This window comes from Mytilus edulis, chromosome 8, assembly GCF_963676685.1.
Source record: "Mytilus edulis chromosome 8, xbMytEdul2.2, whole genome shotgun sequence".
Taxonomy (NCBI): domain Eukaryota; kingdom Metazoa; phylum Mollusca; class Bivalvia; order Mytilida; family Mytilidae; genus Mytilus; species Mytilus edulis.
Window position 1 is genome coordinate 31,548,522 of NC_092351.1, and position 26,153 is coordinate 31,574,674.

At 30.7% G+C, this 26,153-nt stretch overlaps 1 protein-coding gene across 6 annotated transcripts in view; it reads right to left on the reverse strand.

The window, feature by feature from the left end:
• Nucleotides 1–25,784, reverse strand: part of LOC139485372 (LIM domain only protein 7-like) — a 71,651-nt gene extending 45,867 nt beyond the window's left edge. For 3 of the 6 annotated variants that reach the window (XR_011655305.1, XM_071269811.1, XM_071269814.1), the window contains exon 1: nt 1,882–2,280. Coding sequence is in view for 2 of the 6 variants with exons in the window: in XM_071269809.1 (XP_071125910.1) it covers nt 6,323–6,432; nt 12,023–12,092; nt 13,548–13,621; nt 25,401–25,598 (452 nt within the window). In the remaining 4 variants the exon portion in view is untranslated. Of the gene's footprint in view, nt 1–661; nt 849–1,881; nt 2,281–6,322; nt 6,433–12,022; nt 12,093–13,547; nt 13,622–25,400 lie in introns of those variants that run through there. The other 3 variants (XM_071269809.1, XM_071269810.1, XM_071269816.1) reach the window with 2 other exon arrangements.
• Nucleotides 25,785–26,153: the final 369 nt, after the last annotated feature.

Genomic DNA, 26,153 nt, shown 5'->3' on the forward strand with positions numbered 1-26,153 from the left:
CCTATTAAGCAGTGTTATAACATTACACATTGTTACAAGCATGCTCTGAGCATCCTCTAAATCCAAAATGTGCACATGTAATAACATTACACATTGTTACAAGCATGCTCTGAGCATCCTCTAAATCCAAAATCTGCACAATATTTTGTTGGAACATTTATCAAATAATTGAAGCTTTCAATTCATTTGATAACAGACACAATTGAACAGTAACATCTCAGATATTGCAATGTACATTAGCTACATCCAATATGTTAGCTCTAACAACAGTAGATGTATGATTTAACTACAGCAGCCATACCCTTTTACTATGTAGGTTATCATTTGTTGGTAGTTGCATAATTAGATTCAAAAATTTAATTTAAGGACATATGATCTTGTTCGAAAATTATAAGGGAAAGGTTTACACGTCCAAAAAAACAGCATTGACCTCCCATTGTGTGCCTGATTTAAGTCAAGATATCCGGACTATGATTTTCATTGTTGTTGCGTCTATTTGTTTTCTGGACATGTTGGGTGTTGGTTTAAACTATCCAAATTAGCAATTTTTATGTACTTCTGTATTATTTTGTACCCTAACTTTTAAGATAAAATCCTGAAATGACTAAATTTATGATGAATACCATTAAAAATCATAGTCCCTTTATGGTAGTATTATTACCTGTAAATGACATAATTTTCAAGTCTTCCACTACTTTAAAACACTAGTTCAAAGAAATTATCCCTCTTACACATGTAAACGGTATTCAAGTGTGATCTTAGTACATGTATACAAATAGTTCCTTTAACATCTATATGAAATAAACATAAATTTTGAAATCTTAACCACCATAAAGCAACTAAATAACAACTTTTATTGGTATGATCAATTTCCTTTAAATGACGTAATCATCAACCGAAAAAATATGCAAAATCGGCAAAGGTGCAAAAGTATTTAACGTCACACTTGCAACAGTGATTTTTATGGGTCTTTATGATTCATAAATAACTGATCAGCCGAAAGGTTTATATGTGCCTGCAAGGTATAATATTTAATAATACATGTAGCTTAGGAGGTATTTAAGAAGGTATAAACATTGAAATAGACGACAGGTGTTTAATATCAAAATAACAAAACGCTCGTTTATATGCACATTTTCATATGGAATATATGTGCATTTTTTGTGCCATGAAACAAACTGTTTCCATGTTACATATAGGCCAAAAGACATCCTCACAGCTAAGAGGCTTTTGCCTTTAAATTTCAAAAGGGTTGTTGTTGCATTAGACTTGAATCATTTAGTACTTTTTTTATTTGACGGTTTGACTCCCACAACTAAGAATCAATTAAGTCTATATATATATAATAGACATTTTTGTTGCTTTTTGAATGATTCATTTTGATTTAGGTAATATTTTTGTTATCTAAATTCATGTCACTTAATTAGTTTTCATTGAATATTATCTAAGGGCCAGATCAATCCATACATAAAGTTGAATTTAGAAATAAAAGAAAAATCTAATGAAGAGGATTATCCTACATATATATTTTTAGTTAATATAAGATTCTATAAATATTCAGCAAATTTCAAGTTCTAAGTGTTAATTCAAATATAAAAAAAAAACAATATACCACTCCTCAAAATGTACAATTATAAAGCACAAGATATTCTTACCCCCTCCCATAAGTTAGAATCTTCAACATTTTTGTTTGACTCACCGTGTGGAAATCTGATGTGTTTTCTACATAATATTTGAACAAGTAACTGTAGTCCCATTTATTTACATACCTAAGCTTTGATGCACTTTGTACATTTATACTAAAAGGAAATGAATCTAGGCAACACAAAAAAGATACATTTCATAAAAATCTACAAAAATATAATTTATGACTTAACTTACCCTTAAACAAATTAAATCAACTTTGATGTCATATAAAATTCCAGCCAGCACTATCTCTTTCCTTGAGGGAATAAACCACGCTACTTCAGTTCTCCCCCAACGACTTAATTCCACGATAAAAAGGTAGATCACATAATATTGTCAACGACAAACGTCAGATAGTCTATAGGTAAGAATTAGAAGAAGAATATAGTCCCAACATTCCTTCTATTGTTTTGTATATGTAAAGAATACACAAGTACAAGATCAACTGACAAAATACAAACAATTAAATCCCGCTAGCTTCAATGTTTTCCCACACTTCACCGAGCACCAAAGGAACATGAAAACGTATTAATGTATTGGTAAAATCATTTTTACCCTTAAACAGCTCCCCAACCATTCATGCAGAACAAAGTCGTGTGATCAACTATTTGGGTAAGGGACCATAGTATAATCATATTTGCAAAGACGAATGCAATTTCTTTCTATACAAGGACATTAAAACCTTGCACAATACTGAACAAAAACAAAAAGTAAACTTTCAAAGTGCACAATACACTCCATTGAAGACAAAAATTGTGTATTCATCTGGCGACGTCTAAACATGGTTTTTTTTTAAACAAAACCTTCATTTTTCTTTGATGGTTGATTAATTTAAGAAAATTCCCTGTTTTTTCATTAACCTATTGATATGTGATCAGATAGGTAACAAGAGTTAACTTTAACATTACTGTGTTCTAGTTAGTTGCCCCAAGTGAACATGGATTTTCTGTCATATTAAGTTAGATATGTATTTGGCATGAATACATGTGTAAATGATGTAACATTCTACAAAATTTCTTATAAAATTTTACATGATAAAATTTGAAATGGAACGCCCATCATTTAAAAATCCAAACAATATTTAACCATGTTTCATGACAAAACATGCATGTCTAACAACCTATTGAATGCATGTAGTGTATCTGATTTTAACCATGCATTTGAAAATGATTTACAAATTGAAATTTCATTTTGGTTTTCTGAAGAACTTTTTTCAGGACATTGGAAAAAGGGTCTTTATTTTTTTTAAGGAATTCAGGATTTTCTCTTACCAGAACTCTGGAATTGAGACTTATTATTAAGGATCTGAAAATATTGTTTTATTTTGATTTTGTCAGGTATTTGGGATTCAGCATTTATTTTCAAGGAATTTCAGGATGATACTCTTTCGTTTCGAGAAATCTTAAGATAATATATCTACATATAGATCTGTTAAATCTTCAATTAAATGATCCAAAGTCAATACAAAACATTTTTTGTCATATTTGATTCCATATCATTTTATTAACTTCATGCAGGAGGGAATCCAACATATCTATACAAATTTGTATTCTATCAGATTCAATCGAAATAACTAGACCATGTTGATTTGAGAATGCAAGTCAGATTAATTATTTATTCTTAGCATATAAATCTTAAATTCCTTTGACAACTGAGAATTTTTATCATTTATTTATTAGGGCTAATTGTTAATATCCTAGTAGCATAGTCTACTAAGTTCATACCATTTGAAACTAACAGACTTAAGGTTTTTAAAATCAAATAAAATAAATCAATTTTAAATGGGACAAAATTTGAAAATTAAAATCTTCACATTCTTACAGAAATTTAAGAGAAATTAAAGATAATCACAGGTGCTTGGAGAATGGACACCCCCCTTATTTTAGGATTGTTTTATTTTTCATTTCTTTTTAGTAATTTCAAACATTTAACTAGTTCCATGAGCTGGTTGATTTCTGGTTACTACAAAACATTTTGTTAGTAAAGCAAGTTAAAAAATGTTTGTGATTATATGGTCATTATTTTAAATATTGATGACCCGCTTAACTTAATCCCCTATTGGTCAATAGTTCTTTAATGAATTTTGTCATTCCTGGGGTAATATAATTCAGCATATTATCAATACACAACACATTCTTTACACTAATAAATTTTACAAATAAACATAAAGATAGTTTATATCTATATCCCCAAGACATTACTGGACATAACTGTTGTATGGTGTAAGATATTTTGCCAAACAAATTTCCTTTTTTTAAATAAACATTAAACTTGAGATAAGTGGTTCCTATTAAACAAAACTAATATCATAATTATCTACATTTGTGGATGGTGCCAATGCAGTTACAATATGCACCAATATGTCCTTCTTGTCAGAACTTCATTCACAGTTGAGACAGTTGACAATATTAAGAGCCTTTCTTTCAATCTACTCAATAAAAATTTACAAATTCTAGTTTGCGGTCATGGCCCCTATTTTCTGCATCATATTTATCTTGTTACTTATTATATAAAGCATAAAATCAAACCTAAAAGACAATGTTCTGTAAATTTGGGTTTTCAAGCTAGTACACAGTTTGTGTTTATACTGATATAAATGAGACTACTTAATTTTATTAATTAATTTCCGAAACAGAATCTCTTTATTACTTGGTAAGTCGACAGTACATGTAATCCTACCTTTTATAGCTTCCTTAACCATTACAAGCCCAGATACTTATATTTCTTGCTAAGATAACATATGTAAAATGATTAAAACATCTTCAAGCTGAAATTATACACTATAATAGATTACAGAAATGTGCTTGTTATAAATGTAATTACCATTGAATGCAATATTCATTATTCATGTTATTAGGTAATTCAAATCTTTACAAAAATTCTACAATAGTTTAAATGTAACACAAAAGTCTCTTATTAATGCTCTAATTATCAAAGCCATTGACCAAACACTCCAAACCATTTAAATTATACAAACTACCTTAAAGGACAACCTGATTAGGACTAATTCTTGATGTGAAATGACACAAAGTTACACAACAGTTCAATCTGAGGTTACAAAAGGGGAAACCACCTATACGGGGGAATAATTATACAGCCCTTAACTTAGTCTAGCAACCATAATTATAAATGTTCTGCACTCAGTCATTCAATTTAATGTATTCATTTTCCCCCATAATTATCAAACTACAAAAAGATATGTACAGTGAAAAATGTTTGCCCTTTATCTGGACCCCACATTTTCCCCATTCAAAGAAATTTACTTCTAGCAAAAAACTTCAAACGATTTCAAGTTAATCATTATTACAAATATAGAAATGTCATTATTCAAACTTTTCAATATAGCTAGACCTAAGCAATTTGACCAATCAAGGACAAGGTAGACATTATTCACGATTTAATTAGTAGGTCCAATCACACCCTGGTTCCGTCTACACAGAATATATGACCTTTGATGTCATAATCACACAGAACCAAGAGACCTCCTATGGGGTGGTTATCAGTCTGTTGTTCTAAAAAGTGTCAATATTGTCGTTTTAACAGTCAATTTACATACAACTTTCTATAATGTCTGAATGATTTATTTAATAGTCTAAATGCCAATCAGAACACCAGGTGAGATTGTGAAGGTCTTTACATGCAAGATTGTTCTAGAATTTTTTTTTAATTCAACAAAGTTTTTCCAAATTAGGTTTCCACTGGCAAAGAATTTTATATACCATAGTACAGGTAAGAAATGAATGGCATTCTCAGAATTGTTTTTCATGGAAAACATAGTTTGTAAATCTATACCAATCAGCAAACCTTAGTTCTCCTATTTTTTTTTATAGAAAACCCAGTATAGTCTCATGCTAGCATTATCACCTTGTTACAAGTTAGTGTAAAACTTTCAAATTGGTTTTCCATGTCTCTGCACTGAGCATTGTACTTCATGATCATGACTAGTTGTAAATGCATATACATGTATAATGTATTCCAGTGGAACTACAGTGGTAAATCTTTCAAATGTCATTCCAGTGGAATCACCAATAAAATGCCACTGGAATTTTTAGTTTTATAAAATTTACCAGTGGAATTCCAATGGGTCAGTGGAATCAACAATATTTCACTGGAATTCGAATAACATTTTCTATGGGGATGTCACAGCATTTAACTGTTAGAACAAAATGGTCTGCATGGAGCCTAGTTTAGTGTAACAACAGATGATGCTAGTATTGTACCAAACATGGTTCTTATGCATTTTTCATCCTGTATATGCTTTTTATATTTGACACTGGACGTTTAATGTCTATGCATGCTACTTTAAGAAGTTAGGTTGATGCATTCTGTACTTTTTTTGCTTTATTACATGTTAAATTGTGCATAATTTAGTACGATATATCTTTTTACTAAAGCTGTTCAAATAAGGCAATGTTTTAATATAATCAAAATCTCTAGCAACTTGATATTACTTTGACAGTCTTATTATATAAAGAGTTGAAGCCTTTTTTAATCTTATCCAAAAATAATCACCAAAAAGCTTTTAGGTTATAAATGCAAACATTAAGATATATATTGCATCTACATGTGAACCAGATATTTTGGTGAATTTCTTTTCAACAAGTTTTTTTCATCTTATAACTGACAAGTAACTTACTGTGAAATTGCTCTCTGGGATAAATCTTCAAGGTCACAGGGGTCAAACAGCTGATTCTCTTTCAGTCCAAAGTTCTTTTTGCAAGCATTGAGAAATACATTAATATTGTCCTGAAATATAAACAATTTAAAAACATATCAAAATAAAATAATGTATTTTCTGTATAGTTATGTATATCTATTTAATAGATACAGTTCTGCCATATTTAATCATATTGCAAACAATACCTTACTGTTGTATATGTTATGCCACAACATAATCCGTAATCATATCAGATCCTTATGCTTACAATAGGTTGCATGGTCTATATTTATTTTTATCATTTTGACTGCTTTTGTCTTTGGACCCCAACAAACACACTCTATTAACATGTTTGAAATGTTCTCAAATAAAATTTGGTTCTTCAAGAAAGACAGATGACAGCACAGGAAGAGAGCAACCCATACTACTGCACTGCATGCAAGTCTGCTATCACAAAAGCACAGAGTCAGTAATTTTCTTGATGGTAGCTGGAAAGAGTTATGCAAAAATGTAATCTTAAATGAAACAATTGAAGTAACATGTATTAAGACCCACATCTGCTATGATTATTAAAGATGACAAACAATCTTGAATCAAATTTATTTTTTGAATACATATGATAAACTTTTGTAAAAGGATAGTGCTTATTATAAACAGAAACAGAACTCCTACTTTTTTTTTAAACGCAGTTTGAATTTGAAAATAATTTAACTTCATTATATCAGATAAGGCCACCCTTTTAAATCTTTTTTAAATAAACAAGCTGTGTTTGCACTAAATTAATGGTCCATGGTGTCAAAAATGCAGTCTACTTTTGTACTTTTGTGAAAAAAAATCTATTTACTTAGAAGTTTCAAGTTCCGCTATCTGATGTAAATTTTTTAAATCTCCGATAATTGACATGTGCATAAAAGAATGATGTATTGTTGCATTGTCAATCGACACAAAAATGCAGTCATTTATTTGTTAAGGAATACGCAGTTCATGACTTTTTATCCTAGGCTTTTATTAACAAATGATATGCTGTAATACAACTTGTCTCAAGAAGTATTTCTTTCTGTTTATTGGTAACCTCATATTTTTCAAAACCTAAAAGAAATGTTATATTTCCTCAAAAATTATTATTTTGTTAATTTCCTGGAAGTTTTTCCTCTGTTTTGACTGCTTTTGTTCTTTGACCCCAAGAAACACCCCAAACGAATTCAACCTTGAATTTTACATCAATGAGACATTTAGGTGTGCCATCCTGGACATGCAAACTACAACTTACAAACTAATTATGTGGATTAACTGTCAATATTATTAAATAAAGAAACAAAATTTGTATGGAGACTCAATTCTAATGTATTCTGAGATATGTTATAATAAAATAGGGACAAGCAATGATCTTAATGTATGATGAATGGTTCCAAGATAAAATATACTGAAGAACATATTAACCTGTTATAATAAAAGGTGTTCCAAATCGTAAAATTTCAACAAAATCCATGATATACAAACAATGACAAATGATTTGTATATTAAAAACCTTAAATAATTATACCCCTATTCTGTATAGAGTTTTATGAAAAATATACAATTAGTTTAGTGATGATAGTTTCACATTTAATTTCAAACTTTAAAATTCAATAAAGATTTAAGGATTGTAATTAAATCTTTACAAATATACACAAAAAAATCATGAAATATGAAATGTCATTTTTTGAGATCTGCAAAAACAAAAACAAATTCAAAATCAAATTTAAAATGGTCTCATTGGTGGCCTTTGGCTGTTATCTGCTTTTTGATCGGGTTGTTGTCTCTTTGACATAATATCCCCATTTCCATTCTCAATTTTATCACATGGTATATTTAAAATGTAATTCAAACACTGACAACAGCTACTATTTATATTTTCTTTTTGTAACAATTTGAATCATGAATTGACAACTTGCAGAAAATTAGTTAAGAATTAGAATGTTTTTTTTTGTAGCTATGTGAAAATCAAAAGATGTGATTGACAATGAGACAACTTTCCACCAAGCGACAAAAAGAAATAGACGTAAACAGCTATATTATTATGAATCACCATATGATATTCAGCAAAACTCATACCCCAAAATTTTTTGCATGAAGAGCAGCTAAGTTTTTGTCAAATCAAAATGTTTAATTGGTTTAATATTATTTATATACAGGCACTTGGTCTTCATGGAAATGAAATATTTTAAAATGAGTACCTTTATAATACTGCCTTATTCTAAATTGTCCTGAACTGGTTAACAAATCAACACTAGAATAAACATGGATACACTTAAATATTTTATTAATATTCTGTCTTCTAACAGCTTTGAAAATTTCTAATTACGTTTTTGAAATACATAAAGGAAAATTAAAAGCTAACTTGTTAAGTTGGTAGTGTTTGATTTAGACAGATTTTTAAAAGTATAAAATGGTTTCAAAAATAGTCAAAAAGGATCTTGTGAATAAAACTACATTTTTGAGGAGTTTACTTTTATCTTTATATCAAAAATATTTTCTGTCAATAGAAGTTGAAAATGAGTTCACTTTATTCAGATATTAAGTATATTTGCATATATATGCTAAGCTTTTTTCTGACTTAACAAAGATCAAATGTAAGTTTATAGAGGTCACCATCCTATAATCTTTCAATTTTGAAGCAACCTGATAGCCTCCCCTTCATCAGGGACAACAGTTTTATAGAAAACTGCAACTTCTTTACTAACAATCAATTGAAATCTAGTTCACACTATGATATAAAGGTTTTCAATTTATCAGCACTTGAAATGTACTTTTACTTTGAGTCACTTTACTTTGAGTCACTTTACTTTGACTATACATATTTTAAAGACAAATGCCTAACGTTCAAGACTGTATGTAGATCTCTAGATGTTTTTGGTTATTTTCATTTTATGGTTACTGCTTCAGTTACATAGGTTCATAGAAGACTGTATAAAACAACTTTAAAATTGATGTACATCTTGTGTCCTTAAAATGTATGCATATGTTTTAGAACTATGAAAACCCATTTGTTCTCATTATAAAAAGAAGTTATCATTCATATTTTCTGTCATAATTCAGATAGAATTAATAAATTGTAGTGAAACAAAACATCTGTTCTGTCTCTATCAAACACACATACATCTCTACAGTGGGTAACTTGCATTTGCAATATTTGTGGTCCTACCGTACATGTACATTTTTTCGTACCTATCTTATTATTATTATTAAAATCAGTTCGTATCAGTTGCTCCTCATTTCAGTTCAGTTGTTTTATGTTTTATACTATGATGTTCCAGCCAACACAAATAATTTGAATGGTTAAGGGGAGATAACTTAATTTTTTTTTCAATGAAAAAAACTTTAATTTCTTTAACATGAAATTCATAAATTGAATAAAATGTAAACCTCAGGTCATCAAACTTACAGTACATTTTATGTACATTTTATGTAAAATAAGCAGTAACAAAAATTTAACATTAGAATATATTATAGACAGGAGCAATCGATCATATTTTTACTATAATTTAAACAACATTCTTGAGCTGGGCTGAAATGGAACATTTGTGATGTAATTTCCATCATAAGAATTTTTATCTGGTCATTGACATGCTGATGTTATCATAAATTCTTGTAGTTGTTTATCTTATTGAACAATGTTGAATAAGTATTAAACTGGAATAAGCATACTGGTACATTGATTTTAAGATGATATTTGGTAGATCTTTGCATTATGAAAATATCATAAAAAACTAGAAACACGCCAACATAATTAAGGAACAGTGCTTGTATGAGTGCTTTTTCTCATTTTTTAAAGTAGTCAGAATGCCTTAAATATTGATTTTTAAAAGTTCACATCTATAGGTATGGTCCAGACAACTATTGATGCCTACCAAAGTCAAACATTGATATTCAAAAGCATTTTATCAATATATTTTGTAAGGGAGATACTGATTCCTGGTTACAAGAGCGCAATTATTTGTTAAAATTCAACTGGCAACTTTTTTACCCCAAGATGGTACTCAGAAAAAAAAACTTTGAAGCTCCTGATTGGATGATGCAAGTTGGAATTATTTTTTATTTGAAAGCTTATCCATTTAGGTTTGAAAATTGGTGAAAATTAAATTCATAATTCACAATGTGTAGAAGATAGAATTATTTCATTAACTGAGGATCCATTCAAAATTAGCCTTTCCAATTTAGTGCAGAATTAGGAAGCTTCCATAACAACTGCATTTTTGGGCACTTTTTGCCGCATGACCATATACTTTTTTTTTGCTGTAATAAAAGGCTGACATCTATAGTCTCAGGAACTGCTACCCATTCTTTTGTAGTTTGTTTATTCTTCAAGAAATAAATGTTTGAATACCACTGGGGTCCTATGGAAAATGCATTACAAATAATTGCGCTCTTGTAACCTCCTTTAAAATATGTTCAAGGGGAAACAACTCAATATAACCTAACCTTAAGTCATAATGCTCAAAATATTATAAGTATATATACTTTGGAAAGGCTGTTTGTTACTTATATTCATACTTCATTTCATGTATGTAAAGTCAACCAGAAGAATTGGGAAGACACACTTCATGAAATTTGTTTATATTGATTGTATATGTATTTTAGCTTCTGAAATATTATTCCCTGTTTTAAACAACTGAAACTTATCAACTTTGAAATCAAGAGATCCTCCAAATCGTAGAATCTTAGCAATGTAATAAATCTGATCTAAAACATTCATATTGTGTTACTGCTGCGCTATGAAACACATCAAATATTATATATGAAAACAGATTACATAATGACTATATATAATAATTCTACATAAAAATAGTGTTTCACAAAATATTTAGAAGCAAATGTGATGGTACAAATCTGGTAAAGAGTTGTTTTACACATTTGGTTTGGTTAATAAATATATAAAGTGTGGTGGGGAATCGTAGACTCTTTCATTTCAGTTGGCTATGCTTCTTTTTATAGGTGCAAAGCAAGCCATGGTACTTAAGCTGGCCAGAAGAAGGTTGTCAGCTAGTGAGGATAATGATTTGAAATCTTTTACAAAATACAGTTAGAAATTTGACCTCATCTTGGTCAGCAACCAATTTAAAGGAAAGAAGTCTTGAGCAAAAATTGTTCTTGGTCTACAGCTATAGAATTGAGTGACAGTCCAACAACATGTCTGTGTAAAATTAAAATCCTACATAAATTCCAACTGTCACCATATGAACCACACAGCACTAACAGGAGTTGTAAGTTGTGAGTTTTAAGGGTAATATCTTACATGTGATGTGTTCTGCTCTTTTGTCGGGTTGTTGTCTCTTTGACACATTCCCAATTTCCATTCTCAATTCTACCTTCAATATCTGTTTATATCAAATTATAACTGGTTCTAAATTGGTTTGTTTTAGTAAAACAAAATCAAATATAGCTAAAACATTTCAGCAACATTTTTGTATTATCTCCCTTTGAAGGACACCTAACTTTGAAAAAGTGTCCTCATATTGACAATCAATATATACAGGACATAATTTAATAGTATTTAACATGAAATTATGTCTGATTGAATAGACACTTTTTTACAGCATTTGACACATTCAAATACACAATGTATACCTTTTCTGGGGAAAAGTGTCCAAGTGGACACTTTTTAACAGGATACGTTTATGGGCTTACAACAATACTTACCAATCCAGCCAAAGGTGTGGGCAGCTTGTTAATTCTTTTAACTGACCCTGTCTTCAAATTGTTCAACAACCTTCAAGTAAACAAGAATTGCTTAAAATATTGCTCGGATTTTCAAAAAAATAATTCTGTATCTAAATATGAAGCTAACCTTTGAACCTATCAAATTCTACATTTGAAAATGCCTGTACCAAGTCAGGAATATGATAGTTGTTATCCATTTGTTTGATGTGTTTTATCATTTGATTTTGCCATGTGATTTGGGACTTTCCGATTGAACTTTCCTAGGAGTTCAGTATTTTTGTGATTTTACATTTTTCACATGCTATTTTGTAATTTTCAAATTATAGGCATGTGGTTTAAAGTATGACTATCATATAAACATTTTCATTTGTACATAAAATGATTGTCTTATTATGTTATTACAAAATGTACTTGATTATGTATTCAAGTAGATCTGATATTATAATACCCAAATGAGACACCAACTGTATTGTGAAGTATGTGCATGCACCCATGAAATACCCTATAGAAATTGTCCACATGCATCTTATCGGTTTAATGTCTATGAATCATACTTTATTATTGTATGTTTATAGAAGGTTGAAGTTTGACATATGAGAATTATGATGATATTACAGAATATTATTATAAAGTAAATGTTTGATATCACTTTTATATAGGACTTTTATAATAAGGACTATAAGTACATATTTACATGAAATATAATTCTCGAAAATATGCAAAATGTATACACATTTTAAAGTTTGCAGAAAGAATCAAAGCAAAATTAAAGCATTCATTAAGAACATCAGTTGTTTTATAACTTACTATGCGATATGGGCTTTGCTCATTTTTAAAGGCCATACAGTGACCTATACCTGTGTATGTGTCATTTGGTCTCTTGTGTCCCAGAGAGTTGTCTCATTGGCAATCATACCACATCTTCTTTTTGAGCTTCCATTGGGTCTAAAGTTTATTCATGAAACTAATTCTTTATATCCATGTATTCTTCTGTAGTTATATTCAATTTGGACCAGTCAATAATTAATGCTCAGGGAAGACCCTATGCTATACCACAAATTATAACAAACCTAGTGAATATTCAGGACATCAAAGTACAGTTAAGACTTTAATCAGTCTCTTACACTATTTCGTATGAACTGCCAGTATTTCAAGACTAATCAAGAGTTTGTCCATCAGTAAAAGCAGAGAAATCAAGACAACTTTACACAAATGCTAGATAAAATAATGCTAAATGTTGGGACTTCTTTAGTCTATCAAAAATGTATACCTTATTTTTTTACATAAATAAGGTCATTAGTTTTTCTCGTTTGACATGTCATTTCGGGGCCTTTTATAGCAGACTATGATGTATGTCCTTTGCTCATTGTTGAAGGCAGTACTGTGACCTATAGTTGTTAATTTCTGTGTCATTTTGGTCTCTTGTGGACAGTTGTCTCAATGGCAATCATACCAAATCTTCTTTTTTATACCTTATTATTTATTTTATATAAGTGACACTTACTCACACAACAGTACCCCATTCTCTAAGGATTTTCTAAAATCATCTGGGTATTCGAATTTCTTTCTTGTCACAGCCTGTAAAGACAAAAAAAAAAGTTGGAGTTATCTCCCTTTTAAGGTAAATCATGATTATTAGGTATTAGTGATGGTAGAAAAGATTTTAAAAGAAAAGACTAGAAAAATGTCCTAAATTTATAAGTTTTGTGTGACATACTTGTATTAAAAGAGTTGAAGAGGAAAAAAGAAAGAAAAAAACGATCATGTGTAATATTGACATGAAATTTAGGACTTCTGAGCAACACTAATTTGATTTCTATAGGCTGAATCATTGGACACTCTTTGCTTTTTAAATTTCTAATAATCATGATAATAATTGATTTAATACAAGATGTCACATAATGTATATAAATTGAATATTGAATACACAAAGATAATAATATTAAATCACAACCTAAATTTAATTGATCATAGTGTAAACAATAACTGATATGACCTCAGTAAAACATCTGGTGTCACATTAGCATACAAAACAAATATATATACTGACATTTAACAGAACTATTTAGTTTTGTCACCTATACAATGTTCTTTAACAAATGACAACAGTAAATTAATTGATAATTGATAACTTTTCATGACCACCTCTATGCATATTAATATTTAAAATATATGAATAAAAGGAATTTAAACTGTTAAATAAGATATGAAACAGCATTCCATTTACACAAATAAAAGACCCAAAGCTATCTAGAGGTCAACTAAACTGTCTTTAACAGTTTAAAGTGGTGTCTATATAAAATTTAATTTAAATAATTTGACCAGTGTCCAGAAAATTCAAAGATTTAAAACAACAAAACATTTGATAAGATTTAAAACATGTATACATATATACCTAGAGAATACAACTTGTATATTGTTGATTGGAATTCTTTTTGAAATTACTGTAAAAATTAGCTTGTAGCACTCTACATTTTGTATTTTGAAATAAGGAATGTTTGTATAAGTACATCAACCAGATATATAAAAAAGAAGATGTGGTATGATTGCCAATGAGACAACTCTCCACAAGAGACCAAAATGACACTGAAATTAACAACTATAGGCCACCATACGGCCTTCAACATGTTCTCACTCTTACAACAGTTAAAAAATATGATCCTCAGCTAATATATTTATATATCAAATGCTTGTGTATATTAAGTATGAGACAGTCAGGCCAAATTTTGAACATGAAAAAATCTTCATCTCAACCAACCCTAAACATTACATTGAAGCCTTCATAGAACCACTAGCTAGCTAAACATCTTATTCGCCTTCATTTAATTAACCAAATTTTGATTATACCATTGAGAAAAAGAATATCTGATTTTTAATGAGATTCTCATCTTTATATTTTATTGCGTAAACCCCTGAGGGTTTACGCAGTATATATTGGACGAGTGATGTAGTCTTTCGGAACACCGGTTGTTAGTCGGAACACTTCTGGTCTTTCTATGACCACCTTTCAAATACATGCGCAATAGCTATGACCACCTTTCAAATGCATGCGCAATAGCTTACAAATCTGTTGAATATGCATTAGCATCTTAAGTTGCTATAGAGATATTTTACGTATGATCTGAAATTTATTATGATATAATATTTTCTTGCACACGATTACAAGCTGCTAATATTAACCTACATGCGTAGTATTTTAATTAGTCAAACGATGTAACCAGCTGTGTTTAGATATGAGATAAGATTTCATGTAAACAATGCGCTTTATACAATGTTATATTCTGAACGAGAATAATTAAAAATAAAATCTTTAGAAAGAGTTTTAGTAGCATTTTATTTCAGATTTTACGCTTAGTGAAGATGTACATGTTGTAAAAAGCAAGCTATTTATTTGTTTATACTGAAATTAAAGGGAAGTCTTTCTTGCATATGATTAAATTACAGTTATTTTTTTGGGTTAAATATTGCAACTTTAATAAAAAAAAATGGTTATTAAAAATAAAATTAAATAGATATTGAATATGAAAAAATAAAATATTTTGAACGAGAACAATTAAAAATAATATCTTTAAAAAAAGTATTAGCACTTTTTGAAATTTTACGTCTAGGATAGACCAAGGACATGGAAATAAAATCATAAATTCGTGCCTCAAATAGGTGTAAAAAGGAGGATTTTAAAAAAAATCGTTTATTGAAAATAACGTTAAAATTAATTATGAAAGTTATGTCCGTATTTATTTTCATTAATATTGCAAATTTAAAGTTATTTTCTTTGTTTAAATATTGCAGCATTATTTACTTTTTTTTAATAACCTCTGAATCCTTTTCGTCATTAAAATGCGACTGATAAGTATAGATATTCAATATGAAGGGGGAAAAAATAACCGTGACTGAAATTTAAATCTAAAATTTATTTAAAAAAAATACACATTTGACCATGCAGATGTAAGAAATGATACTTCAAGCAATGAAACAACGAATTAAATGTGCCACTTTAATTACGACTGATAACCTAAAAATGAATCATGCATGCATTTTTAGCAGACTTAACCAGGTCGGCGATAAGATATCGAATATAAAAAAAGAAGATATCGGGTTTGGTGTCAATGAGACAACTATCTGCAAGAAACCAAAATAACACAGAAATACAAACTATGGGTCACCGTACGGCATTCAACAACAGGCAAAGCACGTACCGCATAGTCGGCTATAAAAGGCCCCGAATTGACAATGTAAAACAATCAGTCAAAAAAGAAAATTAACAAAATGGTCGATTTTATATGCACCTTTGAGGCAGGCGGGATATTTTTGTAGAGTCTTGTACAGCTCAAACTAATGTGAGTAGTTCCTGTACTTCTATGTCTAGTCCCATGTTGCATGGTTAGAGAGGGTGTAATATCTTCTGTAGGTTTGATGAAGTTTCACCCGTATCGGACTTCTTTTCCTAAATGTTTGGCATTATATATATATTAGATAATTGTTTAATAAAGATGTATTGTCTTATATTACTTTTGTTGTGCATAAGAATTAGAAACATGACTATCATAATACTAGCAGTGTATCAAACATGCTGAACACACTAAACTGGCCTATTTTAACACAACGCAGACTGCGTGCACGCCTGGTTATGATGTACAAGATCACACATCATTTTTTTGCTATACCATCTAGCACAATTCTCATCCCATCAGACTCAAGAACCAGAAAACATCATTTTCACACCTTCAGACACATTTATACATCAAAAGACTCGTACAGATTTTCATTTTTCCCATATACATAACAATAACTCAATGGAATCTTTTACCAACCGCAGTGGTAAATACACAGACAGTCGACTCTTTCAGAGATCAGCTTACATATGCTGTTCTCTCCACTATCATTTAAAAATCTTCATCTCCTGTACATAGTTTTAATCACTACATCTGTTCTCTGCACCGTTTTGTATATAACTAAAATATTAACTAGTTCTTTTTAATAAATAGGCCACGCATGCACCAGTTATTAATCATCTTTATTCAGATGGAAAACTGGAATACTTAAAGAAGCCTGTTTAGTGGTTTGAATAATGTAATACCGGCTTCACACATCAACGTATAGATCCGACGTACGTCGGCCGAGGTAAAAAAAATCATGCACGCTACCAAAACGCTAGTAATTTTGATGCATTCAACCTGTCAATCATATCTGTATCGTGTGCACAACGAGCTTAAAGCGTGTATTGGGTGTGCGTAAAGCGTACCTTAGCGTTTCTCCTGGTCTTCCTACATTCCCAACTGCAGGTCTGTCTATATGTGAATGTTTGTCAATAAGTCTGTCACATTCGCCCGTCTGTTTACATGTTTACCAGTCCGTCTATGTCCACTGGTTCGTCTACATGTTCACTAGCTTTGAAATAGCTTTCGGTAAGTGCGATTATTTCAGTCATTTGTGTCTATTGTTTTTATGTAAGTGATTATTGTGCACCGTACCCATAATTTTAGGGACGCGAATTGCAACTGATATTTTACAGGTTTTTCTTGCGATGTGTTGTCCTTAAGGTTTGGTTCATTTGGGAGGGTTGGGTTTATGGCCACCACATTGTTTATGTGCCAATGTCCATTCTAAAGCCAGAAACATGTAGTACAGTGGTTGTTGTTCATAATTCATGTCGGTCAAGTTGTTTTCGTAAATTATTTTGTTATCAATAAGGCTGTTTAGTTTTGTTTGATTTTTGTTTTTAAATCTTAATGGTCGGGGCATTTAATAGCCGACTAAATAGTAGTTTTTTTTTCATTTTTGGAGGCCGCTCGGTGGCCTTTAAAGACTTACTACCACGTCATTGTAACTCTGGTTGGTATTTGTATCATTAGTGCTGGACCATGGTCGATTTTATATGCACCTTTGAGGCAGGCGGGATATTTTTGTAGAGTCTTGTACAGCTCAAACTAATGTGAGTAGTTCCTGTACTTCTATGTCTAGTCCCATGTTGCATGGTTAGAGAGGGTGTAATATCTTCTGTAGGTTTGATGAAGTTTCACCCGTATCGGACTTCTTTTCCTAAATGAAAGCTTTAAGGCGACGAGTATTTTTGTATGCAATGTGCCCTTAACGTGTTCAGGTGTGAAAATGATGTTTTCTGGTTCTTGAGTCTGATGGGATGAGAATTGTGCTAGATGGTATAGCAAAAAAATGATGTGTGATCTTGTACATCATAACCAGGCGTGCACGCAGTCTGCGTTGTGTTAAAATAGGCCAGTTTAGTGTGTTCAGCATGTTTGATACACTGCTAGTATTATGATAGTCATGTTTCTAATTCTTATGCACAACAAAAGTAATATAAGACAATACATCTTTATTAAACAATTATCTAATATATATATAATGCCAAACAAGCATTTGGGTTTACGATTGCATTTCTTTTTTTAAAGAAAGCAACTTGTTTAGCATGTTTAGGTGTGCGGATTGTGGAATTTTCCTGAGTGTGGAATTTCCCTGCTGTGTGGGAGACCCTTTGGTAGCTTCTTTGACATATTCCCCATTTCCATTCTCAATTTATCTCATAAACCACATAATTCATTCATATCAAATTCAGGCTATTCCATTCATAACCATCATCTAATTACATTAGATACATTTCACTAACACATATACTAGTAATTGTTCTTATGAATAAATTCCTTTCATTCAGACTTTCATTAGTTGTAATGCAGTACTTGAATCAATATGTTTTACTCATTTGCACACACGTTTTAATTGCCTGTGCATGTTTTTTACATCATCTGATGTATATATACGATCAGCACCAAACTTTTCTACTTGTAAATTATCCAAGCTGCATTTTACAACATCAATCTCTCAGCTGTTAGTTCTGGTGAAGAGTTACAAAAGCATATATATATTGTAAATATTGTTGTGAACAAAACTATATATTTGTCTTGGAAAACTAATGTAAATGAAGCAGAAACCACAGGCTTTTCAATGAATGAAAAGTTTAACAACATAAAAATTGGTAACCCTGCAACAAATGAAATTTCTGTCTTTTTCCAAATGAAGTTTTATAAAAGATTAACACTCAATGCTATTTCAACGTCATATGATAAACCTATGGAGATGTTGAAAGATTGCTAATGAGATATTGATCAGTGACCAAATGACAAAAATGTTAAACATCTATAGGCCACGATATGACCTTCAACATTGAGCCAAAATCCATTCTGTATCATAAGCAAAATATGTTCCCATCATGACGATAGTGACATGACACTGCATGTATATATAGTAGTAGAAATAATCATGACACCATCAGAAATATAAAAGGTCTTATGGTTTCATTTACATTTTACACATAACTTGCTTTCTATTCATTGCAAGTTAATGCTCATTGTTACAGTGTACATGATATAGAGTTTTTCAGTATGCAAATCATCAACATGATCAAATACTTTTAACCTTTATGATCCCTTTATAATAAACAGCTGGGCCTGTATTTTGAATAATATTTTTCTTATAAATGAGTCTCTACATGTTTTGTTCTGAATAAGCATCATTTAAAGTACTTGCCACTGGACTTGTTAGTTAACAACAATCAAATCAATAAACATGCATGACCATATTTGGTTAAAATTAATGTAGGCTTATAAAACAGGTCTCAAGATTGGATCCTGATGTATTGTAAATGAACTGACTGATATAAAATCAGAAGGTATGGACAGATGGATTGCTATCATCCAATGAAATAGCAAACTTTGTTTATAAAAAAAACTTGAATAACTTGATTATAAGTCTAGAGAACCTGACAAATACCAAAGGGATATTTGATATGCACTCTGTAACCTGTCAACCTTCAGGACAGGGTCATTCTAATTTAGCAATATGAAAATAGAAAAATAAACACTGCTACAATGTATGTACTAGTAGATGTATTATGCTCAGTTGTATTTTCAATGTGCTAACTAAAATGATGACCACTCTCCAAGAAATCACAGGTTTTTTAACCAAGACACAAATTCTCGAGGAGAACAAACAAGTCTTCACAATTTCTCCTAAATGCTGCATGCTTGTCAGAAAGCAAATACATTTTTAAGCCTTTTATTAGTTTGACCATCATGACAATAGGGACTTACAATTGCAATCAATTGGAGCACCCTAACTATGCTATGTGCACAAACAGACCACTGAGGCTGTTTTATGAGTATATTTAAGAACATTGAACAGTCAAAGTTGTTACTATAATGTACCAGCATTTAAGTTTGACCTCCTTGAAGCTTCCTTATTATATTTTTGGATAAATGCTACACATTTTCTTCATTTTCTTATAAGCTCAATTTTCACCATGTGAAATTGCTAACTCTTCAAAGTTACACTTCAAATAAATTCTTTGCAATTTGTTAATCAAAAACACTTCCTCATAATCTAATTGAATGAAAATATAATTCTCTAAAATATATATGAAAGTACATTTTGTAATCCTAGCCTTATAATATAAACATCTTCTAAAAAACAGTCTGATTCTTGTAAATTCAATTATACCTGGTATATTATATATCTGCTGACTAACCAAAAGAAATATTTACAAATAATTTTTTGCAAGAGTGGTTGTGATTATATTTTCAACAGGTATTAAGCAGAGATTATCTGTAACAATAAGTCAGTGATAATCTGAGGAAATTATTGACTTTAATTCAAGTTAAAGTATTATGTGAAAATTGTCACAGCTTAGTACAATTAATCTTAGTATTATCAGCACTGTAAATTTAAATCTGAAGTTATAATTAAATTTCTATTTGGGTTATCTGTCCCCAATATTGATTTGACATGCCGTAATTGAAGTTAAACTAAATGTTCATGGTAACCAACAATATGTCAGAGGAAATCAAACAAATTATTAACATAACTAAAACTCATTGTCAATAGCATTATCAACCTTATAATCCAGCAATATCATATAAATGTATTAAAATGACAGATTGGTTGATTGATTGTAGGTATATTCTGGACAAGAGCATTGGGGTTGATTGATTGAAGGTATATTCTGGACAAGAGCATTGGGGTTGATTGATTGAAGGTATATTCTGGACAAGAGCATTGGTTCTGTAAAGTCCGAAGATAGAATTGAAGGGCAGAAAATGTGGAAAAGGGAGAAGATTTGGTACCATTAAACATCTAATCCCACTGCAATTGTTTGCACATGTTCTAAGTCAGGAATCTGATGTTCAGTTGTCGTGTTGTCTGTTTATGTGATTCATACGTTTCTCATTTTTATATAGATGAGACTGTTGGTTTTCCAGTTTGAATGGTTTTACACTAGTAATTTTTGGGGCCCTTTATAGCTTGCTGTTTGATGTGAGCCTAGGCTCGGTGTTGAAGACTGTACCTTGACCTATAATGGTTTACTTTTACAAATTGTGACTTGGATGGAGAGTTGTCTCAATGGCACTCATACCACATCTTCCTTTATCTATTGCCACTGGAAACTATTGGTGTTTTGTAGTTACAGAGGCAGAAACTTTGCCTTATGCATCAGTCTGCCTATGGACTCCTCAAAAAGCAATAAACAGAAGTAAATTTCCAAGAAAAATAAATAATCAATGCCCATGTGTAATGATGTGTTTAATAAAGTCATTTGATGGGGTTGTTGGATAATTGTTGACCCTCAGTTTTGGATGACAGAGTCAGGATAGGGTGGAAAATAATTAGATTGCCACTGGAAATAATGGTTTTGCCAGCTATAATAAAATGGGCAGAGGGTACCAGAATAGATGAAATTGTTGAAAAATCAGGTCGATTTTGGGAAAAGGCATACATAATATTTAACAAATAATATAAGATGCCATGTGCGCATTAAGCTGAAGCAACAGCCAATCAATCAAAAAAGAAGACCCCCATCTTTTCACATTATCCATCCCACCCCTCAGAAAGATTCTAGGGTACAAGGACTGCATGTTTAAATTGTTTATTCTCTGTTACTTCCCACAATCTAACCTGTATCATTGTCAGAAGTCAGCTAGCCTAAAGAAATTGCTTTCAGTGCATCCAAATGGCAAAAATGCCTAGATTTCACATGATCATGATATATTTTAGGGGATATCGGGGGGCAGGAGAATTACCTACTGGTATTCATTATTATCTGTTTCTATGTATGCATGTTTACTTATTTTCACTTTTTCACTTTGGAACACAATCGTTTCCTGAATTTTGTGAAGCAGAAAATATTCATTTTCAATTCATCATAAATATGTATTTCATAAAAAATTTTAAGTTATCTTATAAATAATAAATTGTTTTTTTTTAAGTAATCATGGTAATAAGTCTATTAAATTGATATATATTTGAATATTTTAAAAACAAAATTTAGTACATGTATATGAATTTAAAATCTAGTTAGTAATCGGTAAATTTAAAACAGACTTTCTGAAATTTATATGAAATTCAACTAATTTGATTGTTTATCTTCACAGATTATGTGAAGCCTGATTAAACAAAGTAATTTTGTATTATCTACAAATTATACCTATTTACCAAATCACCCTAGATATAGTAATCTGTTTGTTTATCAAACAACTATGGTCCTATCTTAACTTTGTAAATAAAGTATGTTCAAGTCAGTAAACTCTGTATACATTCTTCTATTTTGTTGACATAAGTATTTACAAATTAACAATGCTCCCCTTTGAAGTGAAGTAAACCAATACATTTAAGCTACAAAATACACAAATTCCTTCTCTTTTTTATTTGAAAAACAGAGATTATTAACACCTTTGCATGTCAGCAATACTTTACTAGTAATGTGTATTGGGCATTATTTGTTAGGCCAAAAAAAATATGTTTCTTGCTTTACTACCTATGATTTTTTTTTGACAGTAAACATGGTAAAGGCCATTCTGACCTTCAACTAAGATTGCAGTGAAATGAATTTTATTTCAATATAATATGTCAACTAACCAAGTTTTCATTGATGGGTCACCTACAATGGATACAATCCCTGGAAAACTTAGATAATCATGATAGGAGTTTGGTCCGGAAAGTGACTCTTAAAAATCTGCCCAGCAGAGACAGAAGATTTTCTTTAAATTATTTAAAACCCAAAATCCAATTTCGCATGCCACTCAGAATTAAACTAGTCTGCTAATTTCCATCTAAATCTCCAGACCAAGTGTTATATAGCAATAAGTGAACTTGACAGGGGTCCAGTTTATATTACATGTACATATTGTTTTAGAATCTGATGATATCATGAATCTATAATTTGTGATGTACTTTTAGTATGTAAACAACCAGATGGGGTAAAGACAAAGCCTTCATTATCCTCAATGTTCATGTAAATTAAAGAGGATGTTACTCTGTCAATCAATGAGACAATTATAATTAGCAACCAAATGTTAAAATATTTTCAAAAAAAAACATCTTATGAAAGAGCTACAGGCAATATTTAACATTATAGATGGGTTTCAATATTCAAAGTTGTAACACATACTTGACTAATTACACACATTTTTATCTATATATATATATATTAATATACTTTTTAATCCTATGATTAAGAAGGTTATCTAAAATGTAAACTAGATTGCATCTACCTGCTCTTTTTCTAGAAGACTAATTGTACTGGTATCAGGGGTGTATCCAACCACTTTAAAAAGGGGGATTACCAAACCAGGATAAAAAGGGGGGGTTCCAACCATATGACCTCATCCAAAAGCATTGATCGTCCCAAAAAGAGGGGGTTCCAACCATACGTCCCCATCCAAATGCATTGATGTCCCAAAAAGAGGGGGATTTCAACCCATGGACCCCCCTGGATCCACCACTGGGTATAGTGTACTGTATGACACATACATGTATTATACTATATGGTTGAGGAGGGACAACACTCTGCACAGGGCAGGCAGATTTGTCTTAAATTATCAATCGATCGCGGAAATAACATGTCATTTATTAGAAGCAGTCTCTGACTATATGGATGAAGCATGCAAAATTTTCAGTAACCATTATCCAAAAAAAATATTTCATAGAAAGGTACAGTTAAATCCTATCAGATCATTTCAAAGAGCTACACCTTAGAGTACTATATACTATATAGAGGCATATACTTTGTGCCACTTGTATGTTGTCTCCCACCCTATTTTTTTCAAAGTCCAAATTCTGCATTTTATTTTAAATAGAGAGTTGTTTTTCGTACATGTACAATGTATGTTACTACCAAACAACATTATCTGATTATATAATTAAAAAGAGGGATAATGGAACATTAAGGAAAAACAGTTACTTACATGTATAAGTACATGAACTAACTAGGTGTTCTGTTTGTACTGAAATATGGGCCTTTGCCAATTATTGTAATTGTGTTTGTGCCAATAAAATAAAATATTTGTAAATATATTTGTAAAAATTTTTGTTCAAGGTTTCAAACTGACCACATGATCACCCTTAGGCCCCATGGATGTAAAATACAAAGTGTCAAAAAACATATATGTTATGATGTGACATTTGGCCTTGACTTGAAACTGTCAACAATACCATATGAATGAAGAATTTATGTATAAACAAAAGTACACCTTCATTTTCTTTGCAATTGAGCATATCATTTTATTTTTAATTTGATAGGATATTATCTTAACATTACTGGTTTCTGTATTTGTCTTTATTCAGGGACTTTCCAAAAATACTATATAGTATAGAGTCCCATTGTAAAGAAAGTCCCCCCTTTAGGCAGTTATCCAGGTTACTGGTTTGATCCCCTTTATACTTGTCCATTGTATTTCTAGCTATTTCATTCATAGTCTTCAAAAATGCATTTTTACACTCACTGTGTAATTCAGGGTTCTTATATATTACTAGTTTCCTCAGACTTAAAGTGTACAAATATCATATTCTAAACGTGTAACTACTATTTTCAATTTTATAGTTCAAGTGTATACAAGAGTGTTATTGTCTGAGGTTATTGTAAAGGATTTATTTTTTATATTCCAAGGCGACAGCTTGTATTTTTTCCATGGCAAGATATATCATAAGTATTTTATTTTCCGTATATATTATTATACATGGTAATATAGTAAATTTTGAAATGAATCATAAGAAATTTCATTTAAACAATTGCAAGCATATTCATAAAATGATGAATCAAATTTATATGTTGCATTTCAGTACCTATGCAGTTTGTTTTCTACACCGTGCTTCAATTCTTACACGTGCATAACCCAGCGATAATCTAAAATTAAATTTATACTACACAAATCTCTGAAATATAAAAACATCTTTATTTTGTAAACATTGAAAAAATAATATTTCTACTGCCGAAGGCAAATTATGTCAAGAAATCTAGGGCATAATCTAACATTGATGAATTTTGGACAAGTTAACTTCCTCGGATTCTCACCTGTATCCAACGTTCAGCTTCGTGCAGCGCAAGTTCGGTGAAAAATTCCTGTTCAGTATCCTGCCTTAATTTTATATTCCAACTTTCATCATTTTCTTCGTTCGCCATTGTGTACAGGTTTGTGGTCAAGCTCACACACAGTGGAACATTGTCAGGCTGTAAACAAATCTTGTGATGATCACTCGAGCATGAAGACATTCCACTCTAGACTACCTGCGCCAATACATCAATCGGTGAACCGCAAACGTTACACTGACATGACCACTTACGATCGCTAATTTTAATCTGGTTTGTGTATTGTGATATGATTTCAAGTAATATGAGATAATCTTTAACATAATGTAATTTAACAACCCTGGCTTTGAAGTGCGTTCACACGGAACTACGTAATTACCGTTTTTTGTTGATTATCTTACAAAAATAAGTTTATTAATTAAAATTTTTATACGCAGTTTATCATTATGCAATGCAAAATCTTTTTTTTTTTTTGTAAGTGATAACTACTCAAAATTTTAAGTTTTACCAGAGACATATATACTACAATGAAATATATACGTCTGGTTTTACACTTATAAATTCGGCCTATATTTATGTGGGAAAATGATAACCAAATTACTTTACAAAAAATTAAATAAAAGCATTTCTGAAAAGGCGGAAACTAAAGATCGGAAAGAAGTATCATTCTTTCGATATTAAATAGTTTTTTTAATCGGCAAAACAATTATCACTGCACGGCATCTTTTCTTCGAATCG